Source organism: Aythya ferina (genome assembly GCF_964211825.1).
Source record: "Aythya ferina genome assembly, chromosome: 2".
NCBI lineage: Eukaryota > Metazoa > Chordata > Aves > Anseriformes > Anatidae > Aythya > Aythya ferina.
In genome coordinates this window covers 120,920,991-120,935,090 of record NC_140297.1, presented here as the reverse complement: position 1 = coordinate 120,935,090, position 14,100 = coordinate 120,920,991, and the positions used below count along the sequence as shown (strand labels likewise).

The 14,100-nt window shown below is 41.7% G+C and overlaps 1 protein-coding gene across 1 annotated transcript; it reads left to right on the top strand.

Moving 5' to 3' along the window:
* Positions 1-1,197: 1,197 nt before the first annotated feature.
* Positions 1,198-14,100, top strand: SDR16C5 (short chain dehydrogenase/reductase family 16C member 5). Its single transcript, XM_084509856.1, has 7 exons — positions 1,198-1,319; positions 3,863-4,206; positions 9,010-9,141; positions 10,153-10,252; positions 11,296-11,440; positions 11,702-11,827; positions 12,355-14,100. Exons 2-7 carry the CDS (start codon positions 3,886-3,888, stop codon positions 12,446-12,448), a joined length of 918 nt encoding a protein of 305 aa, XP_084365982.1. The 5' UTR covers positions 1,198-1,319; positions 3,863-3,885; the 3' UTR covers positions 12,449-14,100.

Genomic DNA, 14,100 nt, shown 5'->3' with positions numbered 1-14,100 from the left:
ACCTGCTAGAGTTGCAGTACACTCAAGTAGCACAAATACTACATGCAAGCAAAAGAGACTTACAAAGTTGCTCAAACTCGTTCTTATGATTGGATTGACCTCGGGTTCCTTTGAACACACACCGTGTGATGGTACACACGCACACAAACAACGCCAGGCCCAGCTCTGCACTGCTGGAGTCTTGCCAGCACTCACAAATTGGGCTGAAGATAATGTGTGGCACATGGGAGACATCTTCTTCTAACACAAATGAGGGCGGTGCTGCTTCTGGACTTGAATTGAGAGTGATGTTTCTGCTTGGGTCTGCTCTGCCCCCAAAGCATGGTAGAGAATAACTTGAAAGTCCTAAAAAAAAGAGTATTCTTCAGGCTAACTTTAGCATTTCATCATGCAGATAAGCAAACTGGAGACATTCAGACATTTTATTTCAGCAAGTTTGATTTCAGTGATAGTATTGTTTATAGCAAATACTTGTAGAAGGGGAGGAAAGGAGACAAGGATCCCAATTTCTAGCCTCCTACTCTGATCATCAGGTCAGTCCCTATGTTAAATATTATTAATTTGCAAGTATAACTACAAAGTACATATTTTATTTAAACCTTTTTGAATATGAATGGCTTTTCACACTTCCTTGTTTTAAGCAAGCAATGCAATCCACAAAGGCAAGCAGCAGCCAAAACCAAACTTCATCATTGTTACTGTTTGGCTATCATCAGCCCCCTGGACGTGCTACATTATTACAATTATACATTAACTCCCACTGAGGTATCCTAACTCAGACCGAGTTTCTCCTCTGCAAGCAGCTCTGGAGGGTGCAGCAGGTTCCGTGCAGAGCCTAGGCTCCGGCCCCACACCGTATACATGAAGGAAAAGAGCTTTTGGCTGCTTTCAGCAATATTTTGTGGAGGAGATGTTGTGGAAGGAATTAAAGTATTGAGTATTTAGCCCTGTACACAAGGGCAGCAGCAACACAAACACACCGGTTTGATAGGGGGGATATAGAGGTCTTAAGCGCCACAGAAACGCCGTCGGCCGTGTATTTCCCGGCGGAACCGAGCGTCCTCTGCTCGCAGGGACTCTCTCCGAAGCTGCAGCTGCCCAGTGCTCCCCGATATCCCAGCCCTTGTGTCAGACAGCGAGCACAAACCGAGCCCAAAGCCCGGCCGGGGAAGGCCGGGGCCCGCCCCGCTCCGCCCCCGGGCATCCGGTGAGCCGGGGCGGGCGGGCGGCATAAAGGCGGGGCCGCCCCGCTCCCCTTTGCCTTCTTCTGCTCCTTTCTGCTCCCCGGTGGGTCCTGGCCTTCCTCCCCTACAGCCCAGGTACCGGGTGCTGTGGGACTAAGACTGGGGGACCTGTGCCCTGCGCTGCCCCCGGGGCTGGGGGTGCGCTGCCTATCCCCAGGGAGGGGGCGTCGGGGCGGTGTGGGGTCTGTGGGGTGGGGTGGGGTCTGCAGGACTGATAGGGTCTATAGGGAGATATGGTGTCTGTAGGGTGGGGTGGTGACCGTATAGCGATGTGCTAAGGGGTTCTCGGCCTGCCTTGGTTTATAGGGTTGCTGTGTGCAGAGGGCTGCAGCCCTCCGGGGGTTGGGGGTGGGTGCATGCTTGGCAGCCGCTGTGCCTGGAGTTGAAGGATCGGTTTTGGGGCTCCTTCCCTAACAGAGGCTCTGTCCTGGTGGTCTGTAGGAGCTGCTCAGTGAGAAGCATCAGCACCAACTCTGTGCTGGTGGCATTGTGCTTATGTACTGGGGGAGCTGGGCAGCACCCGTGCAGTGAGCCAGCAAGAGCAGGGCACTCCTGGTCCAGCCAGAGCTTGGCTAGGAGCTGCAGTGGGAAATTAGCATCTCCTGAGGGGTCTGGAGTGAGTAGCCTAGCAGCCTGTACCCTAAAACAAGTGCACTTCTCTGAGAAAGGAAGCCTTTTCCCTGAGCTCTGGTGTGCCTCTGCCCCAGACAGGCCCAATAGCTGATTATTATAATAAATTACTGGCACCCAATGCAAACTGCTTTGAGATCAAACTGTATGTTTTGCTCTGAAGGCAGCTACCTCAGTTGCCTTTTCCTTAAGGATTAAGGACTGCATCGCGGTCCCTGAAACACTGGTATCTGTTCCAGAGATGCCAATCTCTTCTGTGCAAATGAAGTGTGTTATGTGCATTGCTTTAAGTTAGTGCGATGAAGCTAAATTCAGCAACTGCATCTACTGTGAAGGCTTACTGCTTCTGTTTTACGCCCAGCAAAGAATTCAAGTTTCTAGAAACTTGTTTTTTATGCATATGGAAGTTAATAATACTTCTTCCATATAACCCTAGCTTTGCATATATCTGTTATACTTCTGCAGCAGTGAGAGTCTACTTCAGCAAATGTCACTACTGTCTATAGGAAAATATTACTGTGTGTTAAGAAATTCCAGAATCAGTTTTACTGTCTCTTTTTCCCTGTGCTAGAACTCCTGCAAGTGCTCTGTAGCCTTTTAAAAGGAACTGAGAACAGAAAACACTTACCCTGTAACTAATCTGCAGAAAGAGGAACTTGTTTCCCTACCCACTATGGTTTTGGCTTTTTTTTCCTGTTACTGGAATAGTTTAAGATGTCCTAATGCTTGCGCTGTAAAGTTTTCTGAACTAACTTGCTCTGTCCTTGAAGTTGTCTGTCCCTTTGCAGGAATGGAGTTGTTTCCCATGCACCAAAACCTGAGACTCATGACAACATGTACATCCAAATGCTACCCTGAGCAAAGTTCATTAAGCATAGCTGAGACCTAAGTAACTTATCTTTTGGCAATTGTCAGACATGGCTATCTATGTACATAGATACCAGTCTTAACTAAGATGTGAACAAATCAGGTATGTAGTGCTAAAGGTTGAAGTGTAAGCACCAGCATGCTCTACCTTTGGCTCAGAAAGAAGGTATTAATCTTTTTATAATGTACCTAGAGATAAAAACCTGCCTATTAATCCTTTATACTGTAACTAGAAATAAAAAAAGGACATTTTTCTTGCATAGTATTCATATGCTGGGGAATAGGTAGTGTTCTTTTAAGGACTTAAACACCTGCTCATTGTGAGAGTTGCTGTGATGAGTATGGAGTGTGTAGGTAAACACATACCTGAGAAGATGTGATTCAAGCCTGTGACATCTTGCTTCATGTGAGAAGAAGAAAGTCAACAGCTGTAGAGTGCATTCCTAAGTAAAACACTTTGAGGAGAGCCTGCCTTATGCACTTGAACCATAATGATATTACTGGTAATTATAGTACTATTAAATAATAGTACTGGTAAGAAGACTTAAAGATCTTCGGTATTCTGAAGCTTCCTATGCTGGCAGTTCTTCAACACAGTTGAGACTGTACCTCTATCTGCATGGCTGCTTGACAACAAGGGGTACCTACAAGCACAAAAAGCCATGGTCCTAAAAAAAAAAAAAAAAATCCTGACCTAAAGTAATAGGTTTTGAGCACTAAAGCGATTTGATCAAGCTATGAGTTTTGATTTGTAATTGCTATTTCTGCTCCAGATACTCAAGGGGCAACTGTTGCCACTTTATTAGGATGTCTTTGGGAGTAGAGCTGGAAACTCACATGTTGTGTGGTATGGGTTATTTCTAAGGCAGGTATTCCCTATCTCTTCCAAATGGTAAATCAATTTGTCCTGCATTCTAGGGGAGTACAAATGTTCTGGAAATAAAAGGAGAACAGGATAAATGGGTCAGACATGCAGCAGTAAGCCTATGTACTTTCTAGCCTGCTTCTGAGTGCTGTTTCAAAAATAGAATGAATTGGAAAATGCTTTTCAGCTCTGCAATATTAATGTTTACATGGCTTCTTTATAGCTGATTTATCTACTAATGCTTGTCTCTTATCAGATATCTGAAGAAATAGCCTCAAGATGATTTTTTTCCTGGAGTTGCTCAAAGTCCTTGGACTTACGACTTACTATATGTTGGAGTCGCTGGTGTTTTTGTTTGTGCCGAAACGTAAGAAGAGTGTTAGTGGTGAAATAGTATTAATAACAGGAGCAGGAAGTGGAATTGGAAGACTCTTATCCATAAAATTTGCCAAACTTGGAGCCACGCTGGTTCTTTGGGACATTAATCAAGAGGGGCTCCACGAGACAAGCAGGCTGGCTGGAGAAAATGGAGCGGTGAAAGTACATGCTTACATCTGCGACTGCAGCAAAAGGCAGGAAGTCTACCGAGTAGCAGATCAGGTAAAGTATCTCATTTGTGGCTTTGACATTATTCCAAAGCGTTTGTGATAGAAGTTTTAGCCATTTCAAAGCAAGAGATTAAAGTTAATTCAGTTGATCTATTGCATGTGCTATGCATTCTAAGAATACAGATTTTTTTTTTTTTTAGAGTTGTATACCTTTTGTTCCTTTTAAAAATAATAATAAAAAAAAAATCTGGTTCTTTCAATAACTTCAGCTGGGTGCCTTCACATGCATGCAGATACTCAGCAAGCACTTACTGGCAAATACAGAAAGTCAGCTTATTGAAGCTAAAGCAGTATTTCATGTTCTGGAAATCTTTTCCAAAAAGTTAACCCTAAAGACCTTACATTGTACAAGGGATTAACGACTTAAGCAAATTCAGACAAACTTCCTGGCTGTGAGTAGATTTTTGCAAATGCACTTGAACAGATTTATTAAATGTCTTGAAGGCTTCAATATTATTTTCCTTTCTAAAGAGCTTTGTAAATATAGCATGTGGTTAGATATCTTGGGCAGGACTAGCAGAAATGCCAAAAGCTAAAATTGCTTAACAGTTTCCATTATAACAACCTGTTCTCATTTGCTTAAGATGTTGCTAAACTTAACTGTTGGACTAGAAAATTTCCACAGTGAGTGTTTGCCTGAGGATGAATTCTTAAAAAAAAAAAAAAAAAAGTTCAGCTGTCATCTGTTGGCTGAAATAATGTTCCTATTTTGTCCCCTAAAGTACTGCTTAAGAAGCTCTAGCCTTCTGTGTTCCTTCTGTCTGGAAATGACCGTAGAACAAGCTCTCTGATACATAAAGCTTGTAAATTGACTTGCAGCTTATTAGAGGCTCACGCCATTGTTCTTGGATTTTTGGTAATGCCAATTGCCTGCAGTCGCCCTTGCAGGTTTGCTCTGCTGGCTGAGGTGTGTGTCTTCCATCCCTGCAGAGTGGTTGCACGTTTCACCACATGCCTGTAACTGTTTCTGGCTGAGCTGGGAGAGGAGGAAGGAGTATTGTAGTTGGCAGAGCACTGGAATGAAGGAGAGACCTGATCTGACCCATCTTCTGGAGATAAGCAGCAGCAGAACCTTTCTGGCTGAGTATGGAGGATGTGGCATGAGTTAAGGATGATAAAAGCAGAGGGAGACAGGAGTGAGAAGGTGGTAAAAGGGTCCATAACCTGTCAGTGCATGATTCCTTCCTCTCTTTACAAAATTATGTTGGCAGTTCACTAACAGCTGATCCACAGGGAAGAGAACACACTACCGCTGTTATTTCAGATGCATCGTGTTTTGCTGACAGCTGTTACAGAACCACACTGAAAGCTTTCTTGTCTTATTAGCAACAGTAAGACCATAGCAGCATCGAATACTGATTAATAGTGCTTATGTACTGCTGTGTAGTAGGTGTTGGCTCAGAGTGCTGCCTCCCCCTTTGCAAAATGAGGCAGGACTGCTCCAGGGCTGCTTTTCCTGTGATTCAGCTGTATACAATAACTTGGAGCTGTATAAGACCATAGGGAATTAAATTCACACACATTGTGCCATGCAAAGCAATATCCCATCATATTTTCAACAGTTTCAACGTCAAAATGAAATGATCTTTAACTACCTGCTTCGGGTACTTCATCAGTCACACAGAGACCAAACAGACCAGTCACCTCAGTAGGAAAACCAAAAATGCTGGGTATGCAGTGTCCTTGTTACTGTCCTGTACCAAGAGCTATGCCTTAAGATGTGTTCATAACATCCCTGTTGCAGAAGTACTACCAGCCCTAAAAGGAGTGTGGCCTTCTCTGATTTACTCCTCCTACCCCAGAGTTTAGCTAGCCTTTAAGCATGGGGGCTTTGAATTTATGGGGAAGAAGCCTTTTCAGAACTATCACATTGTAAGATTGCATCTGGGCTCACATTCACTTCCAGGGTCCCTTACATGTTACTGGCTTGCTCGTGTGCTGTTTTTTGTTGCTTGTTTGTCAACACGACAGTTTGCAGCCAGTTTTCCATTTTCCTAAGAACTTTTTCTGTTGTTGCTATTTTGCACAGCAGAAACACTTCCTGGTGATATTTCGTGTTGCCTATAAAACGCCCAGTGCTTTCTTCCAAAATTTGGAGGCAGCTGGGGCGGGGGGGGGAGGCTCCCTTCATAGAAAGCAGATACTTCAGGATGCTGCCCGTGATTCATGGGAATTAGTCACTACCAAATTTCCCCACATAAAGAGTAAATGTAAATGCAGAAACAAACAGGAAATAGCGCTTATGCTTGAAAAAGATGCTTAACCAGATCAGCAGTTTGCATAATGCTCAGCTTACCTAGGCTTAAAACAAACACCCAGAACGTGCTTTCCTGCTCTGCACGGTGGAGAGGTTTACAGTTCTGGAAGGCTGACATTCCCTGCCCTGCTAAACCACTCAGCTGAGAGGGGAAGGGGATTAAAACAGCCAGTCCTCTGAGCGAGGAGCTGCCACATCTGGTTAGCAGGGAAGCAGCACGTCCAAAGGTGTTGTGAAGCTGGAAGCATTTGTCTGGGTTGCGTGAAGGCGCTCGGGTCTGCTTTGAATTCTCTCCCAAGTGTGAATATATTTTGGAAAGCTTGGTAGAGACAGTGATCCCTAAACATGAGTAAAGGAAGAGGTTGTTCAGGTTTCTGCCCCTGGCTAGAATTGGGTGATCAAGGCTGTTCTTATTTGCTGCTGTCTGACAATGTTTTCATCTCCTTCTAACCTGAATGCCTCAAGCTCCAAGTTATAAACTGTGCACCACATCCGTGCCTGTGCACAATAACAGCATGATTGTCTATTCAAGTATCTATTTTCCCTAAAGGGTAGACCCTAGGGTATGGGTCCATGCTTCCAGGTTTGCTAAGATCCTCTGACCCGAGGCAGCAGCCTGTACTGCAGCATCATTTACTAATGGTTACTGCCTGTCTCTGAACTCAGACTCATTTTTTACTTGTAATGAGGAGTGCATACGTTGGTGACTGGATCAGCTCATCTAAGGCTGACTGCGAAGATCATGTGGCACTGCTTCAGAAATATTTTAATTGTTATATGACAGCACTTTGAGGGGGAATGACCAAGGTGGAGAGGGGCTCCGGCTCAGGGAGCTATATCAAAGCTATTCTGTAAAATCCTACCAAGGCTACTTCCTTTTTTTTTCTTAATAACACTTATTGGTTTAATGAACATGGAGAAGTTGGAACAAGTTTAAGGAAGACAGGGAAATTAAGAGAATAAATGGTGAACTCAATTCTTTACTGTTATACAGGCTACCCTACCCTCTGTGGTCTGCTCAGTCATTTTTATGTATTTATGGAGGAGATGAGATACCATCAAGAAATGAATTTCCTGTGATCGGGAGCTGGGTGGCTAGAGGGCATAAGAACATAGTTTCCCAAATCCACTCATCACCACCTGTTTTAGCACTTGAAGGTGCAAATTCAACCGAAGTAGTGAACTCACTTCCTATTTCCTGGATAGCTCAGATTAATGAACTGTACTTGAAATACTGCATTAAATACTTTAATTGTGCTGGTACAATATCTTGATGATATCAGCTGGCCTATAGTTGTCCTGTCAGGTGAGTCTATTCCTGGAAGCTCTCATTCTGGAGCTAAAACAAGAACTGTGCTTCCTCTTACTGAACTACATGCACAGAGGTTACTGTTTAGCCAACTTATTTTCTGGAACCATTTCAAAAGGATTCTGGCTTGGTGTTAGAATCAAAGCAAATAAATTAGAAACAAAGCCTCTGCACCATGCCCTGCCCCGGAAGGCTCCAAAGGCTTTTGCATTCTGTGAATGCGTGTGTTTTTTCACTCCCTCACCTAAAGTGCAGATGCCTGAATAAAAGCTTCCTTTTATAAGGAAGACAAAATAAAAGATCCCTAAAGCTTTTGTGTAATTTTTGTAACAAACTAGTGTCCTTCCAAGGACTGTCTCACTTCTTGTATTACCTTGAGATGTAACATCACTGCAACTGTGGTGTTCTTTCAGGCTGCTTTCATGGAAAATAATTTTTTAAAAAAAAAAAAAAAAAACACAAAACTTTTTAATTCCTGATCCATAAAGTGGCTTGAAGTAATCAAGGTATTTGAATAAAGGAGATGGTTGTAAGGTAGAAATTAATTTTCTAGGCTGTTTTTCTCACTGCTTATAAATATGTGGAATATTTATCATCAAAAGTGACTGCTCATTCTAACCCCACATAGTAGGGAACTCCCCTTGCTCCTCCAGAATGGTGCTGGGAGGTGTGGTTTAATAGGGTAACACTCATGGCATACACGTGAAGCTACTGCTAGCGGAGAAGCTGCTGTGTGATGCTTGCTAGTGTCTAACAATTGCAGTCAGAAGAAGTGGAACCTTGGGAATCTTGAAATATCCAAACTACTAAAATGCTAGTAAGTAGTTCCTAGCTCACCTAGCATGAGAACTTATGTACTGTGCCTCACAGCATGGCATGGAAATGGCCCTAAAAACAGAATCATCCATTGGTTTTAAGACTGGATTCACATATCAAAATACAAGTATTAGCAAAGGTCTCTGCAGAAGGGGCTTGCTGGAACAGTCATAGCAAGGACTGTAGGTACTGAAGGCAGAGGCACCCTTGGAGCTGCGAGACTGCTGGGCTCCAAGGAAAGTCCGGTGGTGAGATGAGCTCCAAACAGGTGAGAACATGCAAGAATACAAGGGATTTGGATTAGTGTGTTCACCTTGGTTGTGATGTGCAACGCTTCTGTTTCTTATTTCTGTATATTATTTTTTTTGTTACACTTTATTTGTTGCGTAATAATCTTAAGGCTTTTCTTTTAGGTTAAAAAAGAAGTTGGCGACGTTAGCATCCTAGTCAACAATGCTGGTATTGTAACTGGGAAAAGGTTTATCGAGTCTCCAGATTCGCTTGTGGAAAAAACTATGCAAGTGAACACAATGGCACACTTCTGGGTAATGCTCTCCTTATAGATACATATTAAAACATTTTCTTAATATGTTTACAGTTTTAATTTTGCCTTTTGGAATAGAGTAAAATATGCAAGGATATAGAGCTCCCATCAGTTCGGTAAAAAATAATGCAAGAAATTTTCTATGCCTTGCAGTCTGAGATTTAAAAAAAGGTGGGAGAATAGATCCTTTGGGAACTTCTGGGTAGGTAGGTGGAAGCAAAACTGCTTAGCATTTACAAATGCTCTTAAGAACTGAAGGTTGCCATCTGCTAAATTCTGAGGCGAGTCAGATGCGATATCCCTCAATATTCATTGATGTGAAGCAGGCCCCGCCTAGAGGTTGCTGCTCTAGTAACAGAAGTGTTCAATTCTGTTATTGTTCTAGTTGCTTTGTGGTTATGATAGTTTTAGTAAGAAATACCACATGTTCAGACGATGCTCTTATGCTAAGTAAGTGGGGCTTTTGTCCAAAATGAATAATTTTCTTCCTTTCAGGAAAGAATGATCACTATACAGTGTTTTTACCATTAAGGAATTGCAAACAGGATATTAAAACATGCTTCAGTTTCTTCATAAATAAACTTAATCACAAAGATTAAGTAAATTTAATATAAGGAAGACATGAAATCTGAATTTTTGCTGGTTTATAAAATTTGTAGTGAGGGCTTAATGTCCATTTGAAACAATACAGTGCTGAGTTTTGCGGTAAAAAAAAAAAAAAATAACAGCTAGCTGAAGCTGTGTTTTTACCTCTCAGCAAATTAACATCTGTCGCTGATGTTGAGGGGAAAACAATACAATACTGGTAGGACCTGCAAGGTTCCAGCTTAGGTTAAGAGTTCAAACAAAAAATTCCTGTGTTTTTTTTTCCCCACTTGTATAATGGAGGGTGTGGAGAAGACACCTTACTTATAGGGAAATTCTGCCTGTACTTTAAGTAAAATCCTCAAAATATTCTAGCAGGTAGCTTACTTGCTAAAATGTTTCATTGGAACTCTGACTTATGTTGCAGACTTGCAAAGCCTTCCTCCCAGCAATGATAGCCTCTAACCATGGACATTTGGTTAGCATCGCAAGCTCAGCGGGACTGATTGGAGTCAATCGTCTTGCAGGTAGTGTATTGAAGCTAATGTTCATTTAGACAATTAGTGTGCTTTAAAGTCCTAATTCTGAGTTCCTGAGTCTTTGTGAATAGATAAAGCAAATGGTGATACTTCCAAATCAGCTGACCTTAAATAGAGCAATCCTTCAAAAGGTTTTCAAGATGCTCAGCAGTGTTGTGACAAGGCAATAAGAGGATCTAGAAGCTTCATGCAGAACTTTAACAACAAACACTGTGGTTCTCAGTTTCGAAAGATAACCTAAAGGTATTTCATGAGAAAGAGACCACTTCTTTGCAGATGTGTTCTCAAGCTAAGCAGGGTCCTGTGTAGGCTTCCCTAACTCAAAAAACTACTAAATCCAGATGTGGTACAGTGGTAGATGTGTGATATCTCACTTTGCATTCTCTCTGCCATTCATTCAAGAGAACACAGTGAAAGTGTTGAGATCAGGGCATATTCAGAATGAATTCCTGGAAAGTGCCTGCAAAGTGGGGAGGAAAATGAAATAAGTGGCATAGCAGTAAAAGAAATCTAGCTTCAAGGCAGTGATAATGAAGACAAATTGTGATGCAAGCTGAAACCACATTAGAGAGTTTTGAAAGCTTGGGTTTGAATCCATGAACTAGCTTTTTAAGCAATGATAAGGCCTGGTTTGAAAAGATAATTTAATCTGCTGTTGTTCATTAGCAAGCAAGAAGGTGAGAGAGATGTGATGGGAAACTGTCTGCCAATCTACAACAGTGAACTTAGTAGAAGGAAAGTAAGAATGAATCACATCAAACAAGTTTTATTAGTAACCTATGGAAATGCCTCCTACTCCGTTGTAAAGTGTTATTATCTGACAGTAATTTTCTGCAGGTAGTATGTGTATAGTTTCTATAATGTAGTGCTGGTGTTGCACACCATAAAAACTGAATAGTTTTGTCCTCAGTCTGTCAAATACTGTTACTGCTCTTGTGACCACGTTCAGTGGTAGGACTCACTGAACCTGTGTAGTAAGGTTTAATTAAGAAGCTAAAATGTTTAATTGCAATTACTGTTTTATTTTACAGATTACTGTGCAAGTAAATTTGCAGCGGTTGGTTTTGCGGAGTCTATTGACATAGAGATGAGAAGTCTGGGAAAGACTGGTATTAAAACTACAACTGTGTGTCCTTATTTCATAAACACAGGAATGTTTGATGGCGCTCAGACCAAGTGAGTAAGCTGTTGTGATCTTTTTATGCAATTTCCACATTATGCATGCTTGTGTGCTCATGTTTGTTTCCTTTACGATTCTTACAAGCTAGACTCTGCTCTGCTTTTATTATCTTTAGGGCCTCACATTTCAGTGACTGGGCAACCTAAGTGACAAAAGCCCTTGGTACTTTACTATTAATTTTAGCTGAAACATGAAATGTTATTGTTTTCTTTGTGAATCCAAAGAAATTTGTTATAAGAAAACACCTTCTCTTTCAGGTGGTCACGTCTGCTTCCTGTTTTAGAGTCAGAGTATGTGGCTGAAAAGATAATGACTGCTATTCGACGAGACCAAGAAATCTTGTTCATACCACGCAGCCTGTATGTTTTCTTTGCTCTGAAAAAGTAAGTCATATCCTTCCTTATTTTCCTCCCCCTTTTTCAGGCCAGACTGAAGACTTCTGACTAAAAATGCAAACTAGGCTTCTACTTGCTGATATGCATTCTCATTAAGTTCTCCACATTTCTGGAGATTTCTTTTTTAATTTAGTTTCTAGGGATTTCTTCTACCCTTGGACCACAGAGCAATGTCTAACTGGCTTGTTCACTCCACTGGGGCGTGGTGTCACTGCAGGCTCTAGAGGCTGGGCCAGCCCCTCAGGAAGTGCCCCTCTGGCATTCTTGCCCCAGCTATAGAGCACTTCCAGCCTGGCTTGCAAGAGCCAGGAAATTGATCTATGGTAACAACGAAGGCAGCCAAATGAGTGTAATCAATATTTGAGAGGGCCAGTAGAGGACCAGTGGCAATGTATTCTGGAGACTATACTTTCTTTGCCAGTATTAGCCAGGTGAAATGGTTTGTGATAAAACTGCACAACTGTTCTAAACTGTTCTGGTTTTATCTCCTCTTCTCCTACTCCTCTGCCTTACAGCATCCTGCCAGTGAAAGTTTCTGTTCTCCTTGCGGAATTTGTTGGGGCCTACAATTTAATGGATAACTTCAAAGGTCGTGGGAAGAAGGACTGAAAATATCTCAAAATTCAGCAACACAAAAGCAGAGCTTGTTACAGGTGGTGGTAGTAAAGGTCTGCTTCTGTAGCAGCTGTGAACTTAAGGTGCCTCACTTCTAGTTCGTAACAATTTTTAAGAAATTGCTTTTTAATTAGCTTTTAACTGTTTTCATCTGAACTTTTTATCCAACGAATTGTTTTCTTTCTACCTCATTATGGAAATAGATTAATTGAAATAGGTTCCCTTGGTGGTCTATTATAATGCCTTAAATACCATTCTGCTTCACGAATTAATAATTGGTACTTTTGGGGGAGGGAGATGGGACCAAGAAACATCACGTGATTGGCTGGGAGCCAGGAGAGCCTCTAATGGACCTGACCTCTGTCGTTCACTGGACCACGAGGAGGGGCTGTACTACCAGTGCCATTACCATTCCTTGGTAAATTGAGGAACTCAAGACTTTCCTGAACCAACAGATTCAAGATTATACAAATGGAAGTTTTATGCAATGACAATGTGCTCTGTTGGTGCAAAATGAATGTAATGTATTAGTTTGGGGGAGGTTGGCGATCTCAGGGTTCACAGACGACTATGCATGTCTTGAGGTTGGGGTGGGAAGGATTGAATGTAAATGACATTTGTGCTGCTAATTGACTTTTTGTCTAATTTATTTTAAAAGCTAATACTATGCCTGCAACTTTGTAGTAGAATTCTACATACCTTTTAAGTGCAATATTTTAGGAACAATTTTAACTTTTTGCCTCCTAAGTGGAGTATGCTTAAAAGACGAACAGTCTAGGTAGGCTATCAAACATCTTGCCAAGAAAGCTACTAAAAGCAAAGGTATTGCGTGGTATAATCAGGGCTTCTCCTGGGATTATTTCAGAAGGGAATGGTGCTGATGGAACTGGAGTCAGTGGGACCTCTACAGCTCCAGCCTGAGTAACAGAATCATGTTTTATTCCTCTGGATTGGGCAGTAGGTTGCCTTGTGCCTACAGCGACTTGTTTTACTTTCCCTTTACTCTTTGGACTGTCCTCTGGTAGGCTGAGGAAGCCTTGCCCTTTCTGACAATGACCCCAAGAAAACTGAAAGCGACACCATGACTTCAGGTAAATCCCAAACAAGAAAAAAGATTATACCTTAAATGTATGCCATTTCTGCACATGCTGGTTAAACCTATCTCATGTCACAGTAGTCCACTGGCAATTGGCAACACCTACAAACTATGACTATAAAGTTCTCTGGTATGAAATAAATTGCAGACAGTATAAAGAAAAGGGTGATTTTTTATTTTAAAAAGTCCCATGATGGCCTAAAGCTACTTTTATTTCCCTTGTCCATACACTTAGTGATTTACTGATTTGAGAAAAGTTTACATAGAACTATTTTGCTAATGATGAGCAAGAAACAATGGGTCAAACAAGCATGTTAAAAATAGCCTTACAGATATGACAGATTGTGAGGTGTAGAATTCAGACTGATGAAGAAAAGATTTGTTTTAACTGTTCTTTCAGATCTGTGTCTTTTTCTGTCTCTGAAATTCTGCTCATTTTGCAGGACGCTTCAGGAAATTAAAGTTACTAATTGGTAAACAGATATGCCTTATATTGTGCCCATATGTATGTACATAGTACTGTTTGCTGGTAATAAAGTCAACTACTACA

Bases quoted from the DNA above. Each gene is read 5' to 3' on its own strand.
- SDR16C5 (XM_084509856.1), top strand. From the start codon at position 3,886: ATGATTTTTTTCCTGGAGTTGCTCAAAGTCCTTGGACTTACGACTTAC. The intron at 4,207-9,009 runs GTAAAGTATCTC...CTTTTCTTTTAG, and splicing joins TCTACCGAGTAGCAGATCAG to GTTAAAAAAGAAGTTGGCGA. The intron at 9,142-10,152 runs GTAATGCTCTCC...CTTATGTTGCAG, and splicing joins ACACAATGGCACACTTCTGG to ACTTGCAAAGCCTTCCTCCC.